The 22,017-nt window shown below is 48.4% G+C and overlaps 1 protein-coding gene across 35 annotated transcripts in view; it reads left to right on the top strand.

Moving 5' to 3' along the window:
- Nucleotides 1-15,893, top strand: part of DZANK1 (double zinc ribbon and ankyrin repeat domains 1) — a 50,505-nt gene extending 34,612 nt beyond the window's left edge. For 13 of the 35 annotated variants that reach the window (XM_027976742.3, XM_027976735.3, XM_060397473.1 and 10 more), the window contains 6 exons: nucleotides 318-414; nucleotides 1,287-1,387; nucleotides 3,437-3,517; nucleotides 4,188-4,315; nucleotides 14,356-14,430; nucleotides 14,852-15,893. In XM_027976742.3, coding sequence (XP_027832543.1) covers nucleotides 318-414; nucleotides 1,287-1,387; nucleotides 3,437-3,517; nucleotides 4,188-4,315; nucleotides 14,356-14,430; nucleotides 14,852-14,975 — 606 coding nt within the window. In that variant the 3' untranslated portion in view covers nucleotides 14,976-15,893. Of the gene's footprint in view, nucleotides 1-317; nucleotides 415-1,286; nucleotides 1,388-3,436; nucleotides 3,518-4,187; nucleotides 4,316-13,718 lie in introns of all 35 variants that reach the window. The other 22 variants (XM_027976746.3, XM_042230678.2, XM_060397477.1 and 19 more) reach the window with 4 other exon arrangements.
- The last annotated feature ends 6,124 nt before the right edge of the window (nucleotides 15,894-22,017 follow it).

Here is a 22,017-nt window from a genome sequence, read left to right as displayed (position 1 = left end):
TTCCAAGACTTGGGGGGGAACAGTTACATACACATTGTATAGAGGGGCTGGGGCAGCTGCAGGAAGGTGGGCTGGCAGGAACCCATTTGGAGGCTGTTGCCATGTTCCTGGTGAGAGAGCAGGGGCCAGACCAAGGCATTGTTTAAGAGGCAGAATGGACAAAGCATCACGGTGAGGTCAGGGAGATGTCCAGGATGGCCAGGCTTCAGGCTTGACCATCCGTCATTAACAGAGAGAGGGGCAGGTAAGCAGGGAGACCGTTCTTTCTGCTGGGACATGGCGCCGTTCACTGTGCATGATTTTCTTTCATTGGCCAGAACTTTTACCTGAACAAGGCGATGAATTTCAGCGACCACTTCCTGAGCAGCATCACTGAGGGTGGGAATGGGCTATTCGGCAGCGGGTCCAGCTTGGGTGAGTTGTCCCCTTTCTGGGAACTTTAAAACGTTGACCCATTAAATATGGACATTGTTAAGAGAACACATGCTATGAGTTCTCATCACGAGGAACTGTATTTTTTCCTACCTCTTTAGTTTAGTTTCTGTATGAGATGACACTGTTCACCAAGCTTCTTGTGATCACTATTTTGTGGCATAAGTCTTCATGCTGCACACCTGAAAGTTAGGCAGTGCTCTATGTCAATTACATCTCAACAAAACTGGAAGAAAAATAATAATTAAAAAAAGAAAAACCAGGAGACTTCCCTGGTGGTCCTGGTGGTTACGACTACTTCCGTTGCAGGCGGTACAGGTTCGATCCTATGTGCCTTGAAGCCGGAAAACCAAAGCATAGAACAGAGGCCGCAGTGTTGTAACAAATTCAACAAAGACTTTAAAAATGGTGCCCATCAAAAAAACATATTTTTAATAAAAATGAAAAAGGACGGTGGACCAAAAACAACACAGTGACTCCACAAGGACGGCAGAGAAGTGCTAACCATTATCTGGCCAGCACACCTGGCCAGCACTTTCACCTTCAGGCCATGTTACCTCGTCTGGCCTCCCAGAAGTCAAGTGTGAGACCTTTGCAGATAGATTGGGGCAGAGGGTACAGTTTGGGGTCTGAAAACTGTAGCTTTTTTTCCCCTCCTTCTCATCCATCCTCTAGTTCTGGACTGAGAGGGCCAGCCCCAAGAGTTCTTTCTGCCAGGTTTCATCAAATAGAAATTTCTGTAAAAGCCTTTTCCTCCTCCTGACTTCCAAGGGGGCACGCGGGGAGGGAGAGTGGCTCTTACACAAGGGAGTGGCAAGGGGGCGTCACTCGGTCCTGGACTCCTGTCATTCCAGTGAGCGACTACAGCCAGGGCGCTCCTGACACCGAGGAGAAAGTCACCAGGACCAAGAATTTCAAGACCAAACCCTTTCAAGAGAAGAAGCAGCAGCTTTCGGTACGTGTGCTCTTGATGCTTTAGCCTGTACGTCTAGTGTTTCGTTTTGAGATTTTTACAGATTTATTCATTTTTAATTGGAGGATAGTTGCTTTCCAGCGTTGTGGTGGTTTCTGCCATACATCAACATGAATCAGCCATAGGTATACACGTCACCTCCCTACCTCCTCCTACCCCATTTTGAGATTTTTTTTAATGGAAGAATACTTTTTCATTTTCTGTTTGCTTTTATTTTTACACTATGTTTCCACCTTATGGTGGTAAAACCCTATGAAACCGCTCAAGATTATTCACTGAAATTATTTTACAGTTCTCTCCAGTTTCCTGAACCACCTCTCTTTTTTCTCTAGAGTCAATTCCATGTGCTTATCTTTCTCTCTCTCTCTCTTTTTAATGGTTTGTCTTAAATACATGCTGACTCTTAGTTGTCAGGTCATGTTGACAAATGAAGGGCTGGTTTGATCAGCACAGGAGCACAGCCTGGGTGCCTGGCTAGGTGTGGGCCCGAGGTCCCTGTCGGCAGAGGGTTCCTGAAGTGGCTGGCCTGGGAAGGCTTCTCCCCTGGTGGTCAGTGTGGTGGTGTGAGTGCTGTGGTGTTTTCCATTCCTTCCTGGCCCTCTAACCCCTTCCTGTGTCCATCATAGAGGCTGGGCTCTACCCTTCACTTTCCTGGACCCCATGTTCCCAGTAGAAGCCTCTGTTAGGCAAATCAGGAACCATCTGGAAAAGAGCATCGGGTTTAAGCAGCAGCAGAAACCTCCACCCTACGATACCCTTCTGCTCTGAAGACGGGGGCGCTAGCCATCCCCACATTCACACTGAAGCCCTTTATTAATGGACTGTGGATTCAGCCACACCCAATGCCCACCCTCCCTCTGGGCTCCCTGGGGAGAACCCACTTATACAAGTGGGGTCCACACTTGCTTTTCTTCTTGGCTTCAATTCCTGATCCATCTGATTCCATCTATTTTTTCCCTTTGGAATTCCTCACCATTTCTGATCCACGGACAGTACCTTTTCCAGGTTTCCCACAGCTGTTCGAGTATAGTTTTTCACAAATATAGGCCCTGAATAGTTTAAAGGGGAGCTGTGGAGAGAGAAAGAGACATGGGTGCCCTTGCTCACCCACCATCCTGCCCTTTGGCTGGACGTCTGTGGCTGTGGCTAGGGGGACAGAGGTGCTTAGCCACGAGCCCAGAGTCAGGGTCCCCACCTAAGATGCAGGTGGATACGGACAGTGTCGGTTCTTCCTCCATCCTCAGTCACTTCAAGCCTCGGACCCCTCCAGCTCACACTCCAGCACCCAGGGTTCTCCGCAGGCGGGAGCTCACATTCAGGCTGATTTCAAACGCCTTATAAAGCATAAGCTCACATGGTAAAGAATCTGCCTGCAATGTAGGAGACCCGGGTTCGATCCCTGGGAGTTCCCCTGGAGAAGGAAATGGCAACCCACTCCAGTATTCTTACCTGGGGAATCCCACGGACAGAGGAGCCTGGCAGGCCACAGTCCATGGAGTAGCAAAGAGTCAAACCCAACTGAGCAATGGACACTACATAAACCATGCAGAGTCAACTTCAGGGTTCACCTGGTTGCTTTTCCTAGGAACACTGATAATGAAACCAATGTGGGGTTTCTGGGGTTTTTCTGTGAGGTTTCTCATTGCCTCCCTGTCCTTAGTAGCACAAATGAGTGTCTGTGTGGAGTCCTTCCCCCAGGCAAGACATCAGAGACCAGCCAGGCTTACTTTCGGCGTGTTTACTTCTGCTGCTGGCCGTTGGGGATCATACATACCACACATGCACGCCTCCTACACACCACGTACACACCACTCACACACGCCTGCATATGCACGCACACAACATACACACCCCTACACACCCCATCACAAACACGCACGCACACACACATGCTCACGCTTACCTGTCTTTGGGGCCCAGAATGTAACCCAAAGAGGAGACATTTGACCTGAGGGTTGAGCAGGGCCAGTGGGACTTGCCAGTAAAAATACTCTGCGGCCGCACAAATGACCAGCTTCTGTGCTCCTGCAGCCTGAAGACAGACTTCTGCTGAAGGAGGTCGGACCCGCAGGGGAGGGAAGAGCGTCTGTGATGGAGCAGCTGCTGGATGAGGTGAGGACAGCCAGCCTTCTGCCCCATCTCAGGCACACTCACAGAGCCGATTAATCAGAAACTGTCCAGGCAGCGGGCCCAGTGGCTAGTCAAAACCTGCACAGTAGGGACTTCCCGGGTGGTCCAGTGGTTAAGACTTTGCGTTCCAGTGCAGGGGGTGCAGGTTCCATCCCTGCTGGAGGAGCTAAGATCCCACATGCCTGTGACCCAAAATCCAAAACGTAAAACAGAAGTAATATTGCAATGAATTCAATAAAGTCTTTAAAAAAATTACCCACATTTAAAAAAACCACACACTTCACAGTGTTACCTGTTGCTAATTTTTACAGCAAAAAAAATAGGCCGAAGAGTGCACAGGAACCCGAATAACTTGCAGGCCTGGGAAGAGAACCCATGGTCTGTGACCCTGTGCGAGCTTCCTGTCTCCTGAAGAAACAGAGTGGTCCCTCTGGGGGTCTTCTGCTGGGTGGGGGGCGGGGAGGACAGGAACTCGAGTCCATCACCCATGTGACCTGACAGCTCTGTCTTCAGAGCTGGTCCTGGGCTGCCTGCTTCTCCTCTCTCCTGAGTCAAGCAGTTTACTTCCACCAGGGACTTGCTACTAGGAGGGCGAGGGGGTGCCACGGAACGCAGGCTCTTGTGCGAGTTTGTCCCTTTCCCCACGCGGCAGGGAGCCGACCCCAACTGCAGTGACAGCCAAGACCGGCCTGTCCTGAGCCTGGCGGCCATGAACCAACACCACGAAGCCATCCCGGTTCTCGTGCAGAGAGGCGCGGACGTGGACCAGCAGTGGGGCCCGTAAGTGAGACGCGAGGAGGGGAGAGGGCCTGGCGGGGCTCCACTCTCAGTCTACACGCCCACCCCATTCAACCTGAATCACTTAAGGACCATTTCAACCCATTCTGGCCTGAATGAGAGACTTGACTGTTGTCTGTTTTCCCAATCTGGGGAAAACAAAGGTTTTTAAACAGATCATTGGATCATCTTTCAGTGGCTTTTATACATGATGATCCAGTTTGTTAGCTCATGAATTTATTTATATCTGTGGGGCCACAAATCCTTAGTCCTTGGGTGCTAAGCCCTGTTTTCGTCATGATCTGAAATGGTAAGAGTGTTCCCTGTGGAAATGTACCCATGAAGTTACTGCAGAAAGAAAACCTTGTCCTGGCATCTCCAGATACTAACAACACTGGGAGGAAGCTGAGTTGACCACCTCATCTCCTGGTGCCTCGGCGTCCCCAGCCAGGAAGCAGGACAGAGAGACACTTGGAGACATGGAATAGTTACTTACCTGCCTCTGGAGCCGTCCCGCCTAGTGACTCTGTTCACTTGCGAATCACTTTGGAAACTGGGGTGGATGGTGTTTTGAGTCCAGGGCCTCGCTGTTAACAGCTCATATCCCACTGCCCTGATCGCAGGTCAGCCGCTTGGCCTCCCTCGCTATTGCTGAGACCAGGTGGGGTCCGTCTATGAACTGTGCCTCTGAGGATGGCAAGGAGCACAGAGGATGAAAATGCAATGGCTTCACTTCTGTCTTTCTGTTTCAAAATGTCCTCTAGCATTTTTATTCAAAATCCCTCAATTTTTCTATGTATGTTTTCAAAGGTTTCTGCCCAGTAGGATCCCATGTCAGTAGACAGGACCCCTTTTTAGTTTCACTTTATAGCAGAATGTTTGGGATGTGGGTGATTGCATTTGATGCCTGGAATTTACCTTCTCAGGTTTTCTTACTGCTCTCATGCATCATACCTTGTAAGTTTCGTCATTTACCTACACTGACATTACCATTATTAATAGAAATAATGCCATCTTGTTTTGTGTTAAGGTGTGCCTTATATTTGTATAATTCTGACAAGGACTTTTTTGGGGGGTTGCAGTGAGTCTTTGTTGCTGCGCAGGCTTTCTCGAGTTGTGGCGAGTGGGAGTTACTCTTCGTTGCGGTGCGTGGGCTCCTCACGTGGTGGCCTCTCTTGTTGGGGAGCACAGGCTCTAGGCACGGGAGCTCAGTAGTTGTGGCACACGGCTTAGTTGCCCCGCGGCATGTGGGATCTTCTCCAGCCTGTGTCCCCTACATTGGCAGGCAGATTCTTATCCATTGTACCACCACTGTAGTCCAAGACAAGGATTTTTAAATTGCATCTAAGAATAATGTTTGTGTTTTGAGAGATTTACAAAAATCTCTCAAGCATGTTTTGAATCGATGCTTAAGTGTGATGAGTCCTGGCTTTATGAAGAGTCCAGCTAAGAGGATAAAACTACTCTGGACACGGAACAGATGACCTGTTTTTCTTTGGTGCCCTCAGTTCCCATTCTTGCTTTATTGTCATTCTGTAAACTGACATCTCACCCATGGGTGATCTCCTTGCGTTTCTACTAAGTCTAGCTCGTGGCTGTATGGTCTGGCTGAGTGTGTGTAACAGCCCTTTTACACTTCCTGCTGTGTTGTCTTGGTTACTGTTAACAGTTTATGGGTCATGTAGGATGGGGTTCGGAAAGCAGATTTTTCCACTGAGAGCCAATTCTGCTAAGACTGGTTAGTATTTGCTAGTTCGAAATGTTTGGGCCTGAGTCCTCCTGCCCTCCGTCTCTCAGCTGGATCCAGGACATGAGCTCAAGGCTCCCCTGAGATATTAGGTATAAGCCCCTCGGAGATCAGACTTTCTTATAGAAGGGGCCCTTTGAAAACAAGGACTCACATGCTCTTTCCCACCCCGAGCTGGGGAGCTGATGGAGAGAGGTCACCCAGGTGGTCTCTACAGAAGTAACCTCTGTTAAGCACCCTGGCAGGCAGTAGAAAGCCCCTCCCTAGGATTTCTGGCTCCCCAGTTTGTGTCTTTCTTATCAGAATAAACTCATACTCAGCAGAATGGGGATCTTGTTCAGTCACTCAGTCGTGTCCAACTTTTTGCGACTCCATGGACTGCAGCACACCAGGCTTCCCTGTCCTTCACCATTTCCTGGAGAGAAAGTGGATGGCCAAGGAGTAATACACATCCTCCACTAAAGCTGACACCTCTTACCAGCAAACTTCATAAGCACAGATGGAAGGCCTCGCGAGGAGAGGGACATGGAGAAGTGGTTTGCTTTGGGGCAGGAGCTGGGCTTCTTCACAATTTCAAACTGTGAACAGTTTCAAACTTCGTGCCTCTGAGCTCTGCCGCAGGAGGCAGGTGAGGCAAATGCAGCTATCAGTGTACTTAGAGGTTCACCGTGGAGATGTATTGTTAGATAATTCAGGGTTTACGCACAGAGAGTGTACCTTGATTCACCGAGATACCTAGATCAGGGTAAACAGTTTGCATTGCTCTGCATTGGTAGAAAAGTGTCTTTATGATACAAATTCACAGAGTACCGTGGTGTACTTGCTGTGCAAAACCCTGTTCTGGAAGGTCTGATAAGACGACGACTAGCTACTCAGAGGAACAAACTCACAGCTTGATGTTCTGACAGTAGAGTGTGTTCCATCTTAATGCCCTCGCTGTGTTGGAGTCAGTCTGAGAAGCAGAGTATACAATGAAGATTTATCATTTTCCCAAATGAACTGTGCCTACATAGGAAATATCAATTACTAACCTGGAAGATGTAGCCATCAGCAACCCAGCCCCCGTCACCCCCACACCACCTTCATTCAGTAAACTGTAACACCCTCTGCTCTCAGTCTGGGGAGAGCTCTGAAGGCAGGAGGTCAGGAGTCTACTTGGGAGATGCTCTGACCCTGTGACTAAATAAGTTCAAATGGGAAATGCGTGATGAAGCCCCCCAGAACCCAAGGGAGACGGGAGGATGAAGGACGAGGAGGAGGCCGGTGTGACCGAGACCTCCGTGGTCAGGCCCCCGGCATGCTGTACACCCCTCACCCTGAATGTGTAACTGGCTGGTCTCAGCTCCCCGAGAGAGGAGCGAGCACTGTGTCACACGTGACCTGCTGGCCCTGGCACCTTTAAGGGCACCAGGAGGCACCCGCACGTGTGCGGAGCAGACAAGCAAAGAATTCAAGTGTCTTAGAGCCCAGGAGATGTGACCTGAAAGACCTCATGAGAAACACACTGTGAAGGTGACCCCTGGGGATTTTGCTGACGGTGGGGGAAGGGAAGAGGGAGCCTTCTGTGGTGATGGAACAGTTTGGAGGCAGGAGACAGCAAAATGTGGAGAAAGTGAGTGTATTCTCCTCATCTGTCAAATGGGGGTGATTGTGCTCACATCATAGAGTTAGTGGAGGATGAAATGAGTGTTTTGAGGTGCCCGAGAGGAGCCCAGTGATTGGCGTCTAGTGGTAGCAGTCACGACGCTGCGGTAATGAAAAGGTGGGTTGTCAGGATTTGAGTGGAAAGTGTCAACTGCTCAGTGATGGACAGTGCATGAGATGGGGATGAGAGGGTCCAGGGAGAATAGCCCAGAAGGGTATTAGGACTGGGTCTAAGTTCTGAATTCTTCTGTTGCTGGTAAATGTCGCCAAGCCCTCCCAGCTCCACATTTTCACATTAAGGAAAGGGCAGGTGTATTTTTTTAATGCCCCAAGCTCTAAGAAGATGAGCTTCAGAAGTGCTTCTTATACTGTAACATGTGTATGAATCACCCAAGAACCTTGTTAAAATGCACATTCAGTGGATCTGGGTGTGGCCGGGGGTGAGATCCTGCATCTCTAGCAAGCTCTCAGGAGAGGCCAGTGGTCCAGGTGCCACCATCTGAGTAGCAGGGATCAAAGCCCATTCTTACAAACACCGAGATATTAAGAGATGGCCCAGCGTGGCCCTCAGTAAGGAGATGGCCTCACAGTGCTGTTCGACATGGGATTTTCCCCATGCCTCACAGGTCAGTGATGTTGATCTGCTCAAACGAATAATAATATCACCACCACCACCACCACCAGCAATATGAAGGCTGATCCCCAAATCTTAGTTGCCAGGAGCTACTGTATGCCTCAAACCAAAGGCAGATCTTTGGAAAGCCATGGGAATTCAGGTGTAAGGCACACAGCCATTCTCACTTCCTGCCTCTGGAGAAAGATGGGGAGGAACTAGCCGATCACAGCACCGATTTCCCTGGGACCAGGGTCCTTGGCCAGGTAAGCTGGCGGAATGGAACACACATGAATGCTAAGATCTAAAATTAGATGAGACCTGAAACCACTGGGGTGGCTTGGTGCTGAGAGTTCTGCTGCAGCAAAAACCAGTTGAAAGTGCTACGTTTCTCACTTTCTGGAAAATGGAAAGTCTTATCACCTGGACAGTTCCGACTCTGGAGCCAGAATCAGGCAGGGGCTTTCCCTTACCCACCGTTGGAGGCAGAGGTTCATAGACATGTTTACCTGCAATTCTTGCAAGTCATGTGGGTCTAGGAGGCAAAGGCCTTCCCCAAGTTTGTCTGTCTGTTCATTCTCTTCATTGGTGTATTCATTTCACTAGTGGGTTCTGAGCACCTACTGTGTGCTGGTCAGCATTCTAGGCAGTGGACATACAGCAGTGATGGAGACAGACCCCTCCCTCACAGAGCTCAGAGGGTAGTGGAGGAGACAGACAATAAACAAGTAAGCAGATGAATGAGTCATTGCAGAGAATGCGAAGTGCTGCAAGGAAAATAAAGCCAGGTAAGAGAGTCGAGCGTGGTGTGGTCAGGAGAGGCCCCCGCACCATCCCTCAGGACCAGAGCAGAGGCTGCCAGAGTTAGTCTGGGACAGGCTTGCTTCAGGTACAGAGCGGCGTGGGAGGTTTGTTTACCAGTTTCATCATTTCTGGACCCGTCCTAGTGACATTGTCTTATTTATGACTGGGCTGGCAGAAAGATTTCTTAAACTGTGTATGATGGCCGAAAACAATCCATACACACCAAGTAACTTTTCAGTTGTATCAGAATAAGATGTGGACATTCCTGAAGAAAACCACATCCTGTGGAAGAGCTTGGCAGGCCTCCGCTACCTTCACCTCTTCATCCGCAGTTCTGTCTTCAAGGACAACTAGTGTAAATATTTTAAAGTTCTCCTGGGAGTCAGGTATATCTCTGTCACTAAACAGTACACTTAAACGGGTCATTCCTGATCTAGCACGCTCAGATAGCATCTGTTGATTCCTGCTGTGATAAATGGTGATTACACTTGCTGACCCCACCATCACGTTTTGATCGTTCTGTTACTGTTTTTGGTTCTTTACTAAATACTGTGAAAGTAACAATGATAGTCCGGAACTCCTCTATATTGGTTATCATCTTTCAGTGATATCACTTGACTGACCCGTGTGTACTGACAAGTGTGTACAAGTATGTTCAGTTCAGTTCAGTTCAGTCTCTCACTCTTGTCCAACTCTTTGCAAACCCATGAATTGCAGCACACCAGGCCTCCCTGTCCATCACCAACTCCTGGAGTTCACTCAGACTCATGTCCATCGAGTCGGTGATGCCATCCAGCCATCTCATCCTCTGTTGTCCCCTTCTCCTCCTGACCCCAATCCCTCCCAGCATCAGGGTCTTTTCTAATAAGTCAACTCTTCGTATGAGGTGGCCAAAGTACTGGAGTTTCAGCTTCAGCATCATTCCTTCCAAAGAACAACCAGGACTGATCTCCTTTAGAATGGACTGGTTCAAAAGCATCAATTCTTTGGTGCTCAGCTTTCTTCACAGTCCAACTCTCACATCCATACATGACCACTGGAAAAACCATAGCCTTGACTAGATGGACCTTTGTTGGCAAAGTAATGTCTCTGCTTTTGAATATGCTATTTAGGTTGGTCATAACTCTTCTTCCAAGGAGTAAGCATCTTTTAATTTCATGGCTGCAGTCACCATCTGCAGTGATTTTTGGAGCCCAAAAAAATAAAGTCTAATACTGTTTCCCCATCTATTTCCATGAAGTAATGGGACCAGATGCCATGATCTTAGTTTCCTGAATGTTCAGCTTGAAGCCAGCTTTTTCACCTCCTCTGTCACTTTCATCAAGAGGCTTTTTAGTTCCTCTTCACTTTCTGCCAAGTATGTATTAGTGCTCTATATCTTCACCTCTGTCTTTCCTTCCCCTTCCATCCCACAACTTCTGTTAGTCAATGATTAGTTTTTACAGCACGAATCACAGTTATGTTTACTTGTGTTAACATAACAGATGTTCATTCTTCATCCATAGGTTGATTCCAATGGTTGAAAAGTATGAAGAGTAATTGCATTATAACAGCTACATAAGTATCATTCATTGCTATATTCTGATTAATTTTATTGTTTGTTGGTTCAAGAAAACACCACCACTTAGGCCAGTGAAAGTAAAATTTTCTCACCAGAAATGTCAAATGGATTCTTCTTCCACACCATAAATTATTCAAAATCAGGCCACATTTCGTTTTTGTTTTTTCCGCAATCCATGACTAAGTTGTTCATGTTTTGTGTATCTTTGATTCCCCTGGACTTTCTGATTGCCTTTGCTTTTTTCCTGATTTGAAAGAGAACACACATTCACCACATCTGTCGTCTTACCAGGTTCCTTACTTGTTCAGTGCTTTTCCTCTTAGAGGCTGTCTTCTCAGAGCATACATACTCATTAGTCAGGTTTTGCCCGACAGCTCTCTGGCCCTGCTGCACAGTGGTCATCATGGCATTTCTTTCCACTGGAATCCACCTGGAGTTACTCTTCACTCTTTATTTCTTGGTTTTGACCCTTGTCAGTCTGGAGTGTGGGCTTAGGTAACCTCTTCAGAAAGGGTATGTAGAAAAAACTTTCGAGTCCTTGAATGTCACGAATGACTTTCTTTTGTCTTCACGCTTGACTGATATCTTGATATTAATTTCTGTCTTCAAAATGACTTTTCCTCACGTCTTAGTAAGCCGTGTTCTGATGATTTCTAGCATCCAGCATAGCCCATGCACATGCTACAGCCAATTCTTCCTTACTTGTGAGCTCTTGGTTCCTCCTGGAAGCATTTATCACTGATGTTCTGAGATTTCACATGGGTATTTTTTTGATGTAGTGTTGTTCCCTCATCCAGGTGGCCCTTTCAGTCTGAAAAATCATGTGTCTTTTCAGGGGAAGTTTCTTCTATTTTTTCTGATGTCTCTCTAAAATTCTTATGAGTTAATGGTGGGCCTCTTGAATTGACCCCCTCTATCTGTCTTTTTAAATTTCTTTCCCCATATTTTTTCATCTCTCCTTTTCTCTCTGTTTAAAGAGGTTTTCTTGGCTCTCTTGCTAACTACTCTTTATTTCAACAGTCAGCTTCTTTACTTCCTCAATTCAGTTCACTTCAGTCACTCAGTTGTGTCCAATTCTTTGTGACCCCATGGACTGTAGCATGCCAGGCTTCCCGGTCCATCACCAACTCTCGGAGTTTGCTCAAACTCATGTCCGTCCAGTCAGTGATGCCATCCAGTCATCTCATCCTCTGGCATCCCTGTCTTCTCCTGCCTTCAATCTTTCTCAGCATCACGGTCTTTTCTAATAAGTCAGTTCTTCACATCAGGTGGCCAAAGTATTGGAGTTTCAGCTTCAGCATCAGTCCTTCTAATGAATCTTCAGGACTCATTTCCTTTAGGATTGATTGGGTGGCTCTCCATGCAGTCCAAGGGACTCTCAAGAGTCTTCTCCAACACCATAGTTCAAAAGAATCAATTCTTTGGTGGTCAGCTGTCTTTATGGTCCAACTCTTACATCCATACATGATTACTGGAAAAACCATAACTTTGACTGGATGAACCTATGTTGGCAAAGTAATGTCTTTGCTTTTTAATATGCTGTCTAGGTGGGTCATAGCTTTTCTTCCAAGGAGCGAGCATCTTTTAATTTCATGGCTGCAGTCACTGTCTGCAGTGATTTTGGAGCCCAAGAAAATAAAGTGTCACTGTTTCTATTGTTTCCCATCTATTTGCCATGAAGTGATGGGACCAGATGCCATGATCTTCATTTTCTGAATGTTGAGTTTTAATATTTTCAGTTTTTATCATTTTTACTCTCCTCTTTCACTTTCATCAGGAGGCTCTTTAGTTCTTCTTTCTTTTCTGCATAAGGGTGGTGTCATCTGCATATCTGAGGTTATTGATATTTCTCCCAGCAATCTTGATTCCAGCTTGTGCTTCATCCAGCCCAGCATTTCGCATGATATGCTCTGCATATCAGTTAAATAAGCAGGGTGACAGTGTACAACCCTGAGATACTCCTTTCCCTATTTGGAACCAGTCTGTTGTTCCAGGAGAAGGCAATGGCAACCCACTGCAGTATTCTTGCCTGGAAAAATCCCATGGACGGAGGAGCTTGGTGGGCTGCAGTCCACTGAGTTGGACACGACTGCGCGACTTCACTTTCACTTTTCATTTTCATGCATTGACAAGGAAATGGCAACCCACTCCAGTGCTCTTGCCTGGAGAATCCCAGGGGCGGGGGAGCCTGGTGGGCTGCTGTCTGTGGGGTCACACAGAGTCAGACACAACTAAAGTGACTTAGCAGCAGCAGCAGCAGCTGTTGTTCCATGTCCAGTTCTAACTGTTGCTTCTTGACCTGCATACAGATTACTCAGGAGGCAGGTAAGGTGGTCTGGTATTCCCATCTCTTTAAGAATTTTCCACAGTTTGTTGTGATCCACACAGTGAAAGGCTTTGGCATAGTCAATAGAGCAGAAGTAGATGTTTTTCTGGAACTCTCTTGCTTTTTCCTATGACCCAATGGGTGTTGGCAATTTGATCTCTGGTTCCACTGCCTTTTCTAAATCCAACTTGAACATCTGGAAGTTTACTTTCTAAGAGTGCCTTTTGGTTCTGATTGCTGCTTCTTCACAGCCTCTGTTTTTGTCTTATGTCATCTTCAGTCATTTTAAATTTCTCATATTTCTGTGTCTCGGCTTTTTTCTCTTTGATGCTGCCAGTTTTTCTCAGATGTGCACAATCCTTTATCATCCATTCAGGTTTGCAAATGGGAAATGGGCTAGGTGGGTGGGAATTCTGTGTATATAGCAGGAGCTTATCAAATGACGGGGGGCTTGGCGAGTCTGTGAAGCTACTTTCACGCTGGGACAAGTGGAAGGCTTCCCTCTGGGCATGGGAGTTGCTGACCTGGTTCTCACCAGAGGCTCCATGTATCATCTTCAGAAATGAGGCCACCACACTTTTTCTCCGCTGGGATACGTTTATGGCTGCAGATACATCTGCACGTGCAGGGGACGGGGTGGTGGTGTCGAGGGAAGGACCAGGGGCCAGGAGAATGCAGACCTTCAGCTGCTCATCTCATTTCTGTCTCCAGCCATGACACCCACCTTCCATCACTCCTGCCACCTCTGATCAGGAGCCTTTCGTGAGTTCTGGAATGCAGGTACCACCCCTTCCTCCACTGTGACAGCCACTGCTCCCTCACTGGGCCACGCTCACCAGGCAACGTGGAGAGAGAGTCTGGCACATGGCAAAATATGCTGTCTGACCTCTCAGGCCTGCCCTCAGGGCTCTAAGGCTGGTGTTTGTTTTCATATCACACAAGCCACACTCACTGAAGCCAAGGTCATTGTCCCCACACAAGAATAGGAGCCTCAGCCCTGAAAGGTATTGTCATAGGACAGTCGCCAGGATTCAAGCCAAGGGTGAGACCATGTCCCACACATTCCATGAACTCTTGCAGAAAATATACCAACATAGTGTTTATTAGTATAAATTGACTACAAACCAGATCCTTGTGGGATTTCTCACTGTAAAACTTTCTCTCTGATATCAAAGCTTACCCTGCTAATCTTCCAAGGAAAGGAGCAGAAAGGGGAGAGTCAAGAGATTTTCCTGGGTTAGTTAAGTAGGTGATGGGTGAAACCAAGGCCCCGTTGTGCCTGCCCCTCTCCAGTCTCTCAAGGATGCTAACCAAGGATTTAGCCAGGGATTTTTTCCCACCCAAACAGGCTCCAAAATACAGCTCTTCATGAAGCTACTCTGCTTGGCCGGGCAGGAAGGGAGTGCATCGCTGCCTTACTGGGGTACGTTCCTTGGCCTCTGGGGGACACTCCAACTGCCACGGTGATCCCCCTGTTGGTCTATGAGGATTTCAGGGGGTCCTGGTGCCCAAACAGCTGACCCAGTGAATGGGGGCCACCATCCCACCACGGCTCCCAAGGCACTAAGAGCTTTTCAAAGCACAATGAAAATGCTTCCCCCCTTAAATCCACCTGGTTGTGGGTTGTGGAGGCTATGGGAACCCTGTCAGGACTGGCATTGGATGCGTGAGATCACAGAGCCAGTCAGAAGGGCTCAGGGTACAGCCGCCCTTGAGGGCTGGGTCATGGTGGCCTCTCGGGGGAAGTTTGGGACGGGGGCCCAGGAGCCTCAGCAGCAGGGAGAAGTCAGGCCCTGAGGCTCAGGGACTGGAATCCATCAGCTCACCCCCATTTTCCTTCACAGATGCAACGCCAGTGTCCAGAAGAAGAACGCGAGAGGCCAGACAGCGTACGACCTGGCCCTGGAAACTGGGGATGAGCCTGTCACCTCGCTCTTTGCTGCTAAGCTTGGCCTGGATGAACGCTAAGCCCGAGGGCCTCATGGGCATCATTCAGAGAAGCCACCCAGCTCTGGCTGTGCTGTGTTTGCTTCCTTCCAAATGCATATTCGAGGTTTGGAAATTGAGCTTGAGAGCCACTCATAAGATTTTAAAAAATTATGTGACAGTGTAAACCACCCATGCCCACACTCCCTGAGTATTTCCCCAAATGCCCTGGATCCTGATGAACGTAGTATACACTAGTGGTGTGTTGCTGCTTGTCTTTGAATTTGCTCTTGAATCTTAATTTATTTCTCAGTACACAGTAATTGCATACTGCTGTTGTTCAGTCTTTAAGTCGTGTCCAACTCTTTGTGACCCAGTGGACTGTAGCATGCCAGGTTCCTCCGTCCTTCACTCTCTCCCGGAGTTTACTCAGATTCGTGTCCCTTGAGTCGGTGATGCTATCTCACCAGCTCATCCTCTGCCACCCCCTTCTCCTTTTGCCTTCAGTCTTTCCCAATAATTGCATATGGTTCTAAGCAAAGAAGTGTAAAATCGTGTAGTGAAGTCTCCCTCTCATCCCTGCCCCAAGACCACTCACATCCCTCCTCAGACCACCAGTGACCTCCGTGTCAGTTGTGTGTTTCCAAAAGTAGCATAGGATTATATAAGCAAGTCTATGTCATGTCTGTATGTGTTCGTGTAGAGTACACGCAAACGTTAAGTGAAAGTAACACACCTATATTCTGTCCCTTCTTCTAAGACAAATAGCGGGAAACCACATACTGCTCTGCATGTTATTTGCTTAATATATCTAGTAAATTGGTTCCAAATTAGTGCATAAAGATTGAGCTTATTAGAGTCTTTCCCTATGAAGCTGAACTCATCGATATTCCCATTGTTATGGCTTGTTCTCTGTTTCACAGGTAAGCTTCAAATAAACCAGTTACAGAAATGGTGAAACTTTGATTCATTCCTCTTTTCAGATTATCATCTCAGTCTTCGTGCTAATGTGCTGACGTTGCCATCACGGAGTCTCAGAATTGTTTCTGTGAACCTCTGAAAATAGGATATTCGTTAACTTAGAATAATTAATTCATGACCATAAGGTATAGACCCTGTCAGGGTGGCTGCTGGCATTGCCGCCTGCACTTCGTTTCCCAGGGTGGACGCCTGTCCGCAGGGGACGGGTGAAGAGTCAGACGGGAGCCCCAGTGGGGTTGTGGGTTTGAACGGCAGCGACCCTGGCTCCGAGGTCAGAGGCCCAGTGGCCACATAAAGGGCGCAGAGGACAGGGGAGTCAAGTGAACCCCCGACCTGTCTCCCTTCCCCTCACATCTTTCAGGACAGCCGGGGCCCCTCACAGTGGAGCCTGTTCAGGGCGAGGCCCTCTAGAAGCGGGTACTGAGACACTTTGGGGCAGAAGAGGGTGGGTGTTCACTGGGGACCAACCCCTGTGAGAGGACGAGGTGGGGCGGGGAAGGGGGCACCCCCGGTGGCCATGCACACACACACACCTACCCACACCCCCATCCCACCGCCCCCAGCCACCACCTCCCGGGCTGCTCTAGTGACTTCCCCACAAGGCGGGCAGCCGACGGCGTCCCCTCAAGGGAAGGTCCCTGAGGGTGAAGCCAGGCTCAGCTGTTGATTGGATCCCCTGCCCCAGGAGCACCCACCTCCGTTCCCATGGCTCCCACTGTGCTCAGCTCCCCAGGGTGTGAGAGGCAGGACCATCAGGAGAGGTGGGAGGTGGGTTCAGGATGGCAGACACATGTACACCCATGGCTGATTCATGTCAGTGTATGGCAAAAACCACTACACTGTTGTAATTAGCCTCCAATTAAAATAATTTAAAAAAAGAAAGAGGTAAGGACGTTGAGGGGCCATGTGGGGAGTAAGTACACGGAATGAATCCAGGTGAGTCAGTGAGAGGTGGTCTGAAGAAAGAGGCTCTGTCCTCAGTCAGCAAGCTCGAAAAAACACTTTGCTTCCTTTTCCACCAAGGTTGCCTAAAATGGATGCTTACTGTATAGATTAATGTAGAAAGCATGTCAGCGAAGTATTCAGAGTTAGCTGTTAGCTCTTTCCCTGGCCATTTTGTTAGCTATTTTAAGTGGACATTTATACAACAAACAGATCCGGATTTGGCTCATGTTGAAGAAATTAAATTTACTACCTGCTCGTCCCCCAGTGCTCTCAGGCCTTAGACAACTTCCTCATCACAGGACAGGGGACCCCAGGCTTCTTTCCAAGCCCTACCCCCTCCCCGCCTCCCTAGCCTCCTAGGTGCGCCCACCTGTCCCTGCTCCTGCCGTGATGACATCACACGTGTGGATGGGGTGGGGGTTGGACAACCAGGTGGAGGAGGGGAGCACTCACGCCCCCTGCCTGGCTCCTGAACTGGGACCCCTTATCCTGCCCTCAGACTAGGCCGACACCACCCATGCTCCTGGTTCTCTGGCCTCTGCACTCAAACTGGAACCAGGTGGCCAGCTTCCCTGAGTCTCAGCTGCGGACATCAGGAGGTAAGGGTTCTCAGCCTTCACGAGGAGCGCTAGCCAGTTCCTGTAATAAATCTCTCCCTATGATAGTGTACGTCTATCCCATCGGCTCTGTTTCTCTGGAGAACTCTTGGCTCGTGCACTGCTTTAGTCCACTGTCCAGTTTCTTTGATATTCAGCCCCGTTTTCATTCTTTTTCTTTCTCAAATGGGGGTACAACATGCCAGGGACCGGGCGAGACAGGCTGGTCCGAGGTGATGCCCAGTGAGTCACGTGTTTGGGAATACCAAGGGGAGTTGCTCCTGAGACTGGACTATCTTATGTGGCAGAGGTGACAAGAGCCTATGATGTCATTTAAAAATAACAAGAGCAATTAATTGATTTAATCAAAAGGGGTTGTCCCAGGTGGGCCTAACCTAATCAGTGGAGCCCTTTAAAACAGTGTTTCAAGGGCAGAGACCCGAAACAGCTGAGTCTCTTGTGGTTCTGAAGAAGCAAACTGCATGTGGTGGGGCTGATGGTGGCCTCCTGGAGCTGAAGGCCGCACCGTTGGGAACTGAACTTGGCCAGTGACTTCTGTCAATAAGCACTTGGTTCCAGTTCTGAAAGGTGAGGCCCATGACTCCAAGCACAGAGCTTAGGGCCCAGCACATGCTGTTGCCCACAAGCCAGGGAGGGCAGGGGCTACAGGGGGCCTGTCTCCCCTCCGGCCCTCTCACCCAACGGGCCTGGAGACAAGGTTCCTCCTGCCTGAGGGTTGCCAGCGGCCCAGCAGGGCCGGGGTCTCCTCCCTGCAGCCTCTCCAGCCACCCCCTGCTGCAGGGAGGCCCCAGGAGTCCCTACCTCTGTCAGGGTGCCCTCAGGCCGCAGTCCTGTGACCAGGGTGGCCTCCCTTGCTGCTCTGTGCAGATACCGGTGCTCGGTCTCTGGGGGCACTGAGGACCAGTCCTTGAATCTGCTCTTTTCACTCCTGTCTTGTCCCTTTTCTGGGGCCTTTGGCTTCAGCACTGGTGGGCTTCCAAGTCACTTTGCTTGGCTCTCTGTCATCATTCGCCAGGGCAACCCCAGTACATACCCCATGGGCCCCCCACGCCCTCTGTGCCCAGGTCACCCACACCCACCAGCTGGCATGATGCCTGCCCTGTGGTCCCAACCCTGCGACCCAACTCCTGGCCCTGCCCTTGCTCAGGCCTGGCCTCCCCCACAACTCTGGCACCCACAACTGTCCTCGTGAGAAACCCAAATGCCCTTCCTGAGTGCCCGGGTCTCCTGGACCAGCGGCCTTAAACATCACCACAGCCTCTTCTCTGGTTCTGCTCTGAGATCCCACCAGGGCCCCAGAGTGTTACCTGACTCCTCAGCTCCAGGTTGGGAAGCTCCAACCCCAGCCCGTCTGCCCCTCCCTCTACAGAGATGACCTGTCCAGCCAGTTCTCCCCAGTCACATGCCCATCTCCCCAGAGACCAAACATCTGCAGGCATGAGATTCTGGTACCTCCTTCCAGTCCCTGGCATGGGGCAGTGATACCATGGGTGATGAGTCAAATTGACCTCACCTGCCAGCACTAATCAAGGTTGTTTTAAGATCTGCTTTTCCTCCAAGTGGCTCGGAATCTAGACAAAACGTTGGCCCCGAACTGTTTTCCAGGGTCTTAGAGTCAGCTACGTCTGTCTACATCTGTGGAAAATTCTGAAAGAGATGGGAATACCAGACCACCTGACCTGCCTCTTGAGAAATCTGTATACAGGTCAGGAAGTAACAGTTAGAACTGGACATGGAACGACAGACTGGTTCCAAATAGGAAAAGGAGTATGTCAAGGCTGTATATTGTCACCCTGCTTATTTAACTTATATGCAGAGTACATCATAAGAAACGCTGGAGTGGAAGAAACACAAGCTGGAATCAAGATTGCCAGAAGAAATATCAATAACCTAGCTATGCAGATGAACCACCCTTATGGCAGAAAGTGAAGAGGAGCTAAAAAGCCTCTTGATGAAAGTGAAAGAGATGAAAAAGTTGGCTTAAAGCTCAACATTCAGAAAACTAAGATCATGGCATCTGGTCTCATCACTTCATGGAAAATAGATGGGGAAACAGTGGAAACAGTGTCAGACTTTATTTTCTGGGGCTCCAAAATCACTGCAGATGGTGACTGCAGCCATGAAATTAAAAGATGCTTACTCCTTGGAAGAAAAGTTATGACCAACCTAGATAGCATATTGAAAAGCAGAGACATTACTTTGCCAACTAACGTCCGTCTAGTCAAGGCTATGCTTTTTCCTGTGGTCACGTATGGATGTGAGAGTTGGACTGTGAAGAAGGCTGAGCGCTGAAGAATTGATGCTTTTTAACTGTGGTGTTGGAGGAGACTCTTGAGAGTCCCTTGGACTTCAAGGAGATCCAACAGGTCCATTCTAAAGGAGATCAGCCCTGGCATTTCTATGGAAGGAATGATGCTAAAGCTGAAACTCCACCTCATGTGAAGAGTTGACTCATTGGAAAAGACTCTGATGCTGGGAGGGATTGGGGGCAGGAGGAGAAGGTGACGACAGAGGATGAGATGGCTGGATGGCATCACTGACTTGATCAATGTGAATCTGAGTGAACTCCGGGAGTTGGTGATGGACAGGGAGGCCTGGCGTGCTGCGATTCATGGGGTCGTAAAGAGTCGGACACGACTGAGCGACTGAACTGAACTGAGGATTTGACCTGACCCTTTGTAACAATTTATCTTACTTCCCTAATACACCTCCTAAAGTCCAGCCACAGGAGTCTCTCTTCTGTGGAATCTATAGCTGTTGTTTTCATACCTAAAAATTCTCCCTCCAATTTTTCCTGGGTTCGGCTTTCTCTCCTCTGACTTTCTAGGTCCTTGTCATCATTCCTTGATCCTACAGGCAGTTCCCCATCTTTGATGAGAACATCCCTGGCTACACCTCTCCTCTGTGCAAAGCCCCTCTGGCTGATCGGGAGCACCGAGACACAGGGGCACAGACACGGCCTTTCACTGTGGACTGTCCTGCTATTCCATAAGGACTGAGTTCTTCTCTATAATACTGTATGCAGCTCGAGAGCAGAGATCACAACACTACATTTTCCTTTCTTTCTTCTCCCCAAACTGACATTATAGAGCCGGGCACTCTGGCTGGCCAGCAGGGTGGCTACACCTGCTTCTGAAATGTTTGCTTCCACACTTAACAGATTAATAAATACACACTCAGAGGATTTAGCAATCCCAAACAATCAGCTCTGATCTAAAAATAGAGCAAAGCCTCTGGTTTCTCAGAACCATTTCTCTCTTTCATTTGAGTTGCTTCCAAGTATGACAAAGAATTTGCATTGGAAAACTTAATTTTTTTTAACAATTGAAATGTTGTCGCTGCCAGTTTAGGGTTTTACTGAGTGTGTCTTGTGTTTTATCTTATGTCAACGATTCTTAAGTCCCAGATATTTCTGTGGCCCCAGGCTTTTATTTTTCATCCAATGACAAGATTTGAGTGGGTAAGATTTAAAAGTTTTAACTGAGGTACGATTCAGGTAATATAAACTTTACCATTTTGACCGTTTTTAAAGTATACAGTTCAATGGTTTCTAGCATTTCCAGTGTTCTGCAGCCATCATTACCATCGAGTTCCACAACATTTTTATTACCCACAAGGGCAGTCCTTTATTGTTAATGGGGAACAGTCATCCCCATTTCCTCTTCTCTTAGTGTCTGGCAGCCACTATCGTGCCTTCTGTCTCTTTGCTGTGGCTTATCCTGGGTATTTCATATAAATGGAATGTGTTTGCTTTCCGCCCCCCCCCCCTTTTATTCTATTAACATGCTGTATTGATTTTTTTTGCTATTTTGCTATGTTGAGCCAGGAAACCACTCAGTTACAGTGTGAAAATCATTTTCATATGCTGCTGGATTTGGTTGCTAGTACTGTGTCGAGGGTTTCTCCCTCTATATCCATAGGGGTTAGGGTCTGTAGTTTTCTTGTGTTGTCTCTGTCAGGTTTTGCTAGTAGGGTAATACTGGTCTCACAGAATGATTTAGGAAGAGTCTTTTTTGGTAAGATTTGGAGAATGGGTGTTAATCCTTTAAATGCTAGAAGTTGCCAATAAGGCCATCTGATTTCAGGCTTTTTGGAAGGTTTTTGATTCCTAACTCAATCTCCTTCTTCATGCTGGTCTGTTCAGATTTCCTGCTTATACATGACTTAAGTGTTTAGATGTTTGTTCATTTCTTCTAGGTTAACCAGCTGACTCACAATTATTTGTGGTGTGTTTACCCTAACTCTAAGCAGTAGCAGTGGTCCTAACCGCTGATTTGACTCAGCAAAGGCAGAAGTGGAGACATCTGAGAGCGAGGAAGAGGCAAGCCAGTAGGGGGGCTGCCACAGGAGCTGGGGGAGAGTGGGGTGGGGCTGCAGGTGAGAGTGAGCAGCTTAGGGGAGGTCGTGTTTCCTGGAAGAACCCCTCCCTTGCCCAAATCCCCTGAACACAGTTCCAGGATCCTCTCCCTCTACAAAGGACCAGACTGTCCAAGAATCAGACTGACTCAGTTCTTATGTCATCCAAAGGACTGAATTACCGC

This window comes from Ovis aries, chromosome 13, assembly GCF_016772045.2.
Source record: "Ovis aries strain OAR_USU_Benz2616 breed Rambouillet chromosome 13, ARS-UI_Ramb_v3.0, whole genome shotgun sequence".
Lineage (NCBI taxonomy): Eukaryota > Metazoa > Chordata > Mammalia > Artiodactyla > Bovidae > Ovis > Ovis aries.
This window is presented reverse-complemented; position numbering and strand designations above follow the sequence as displayed.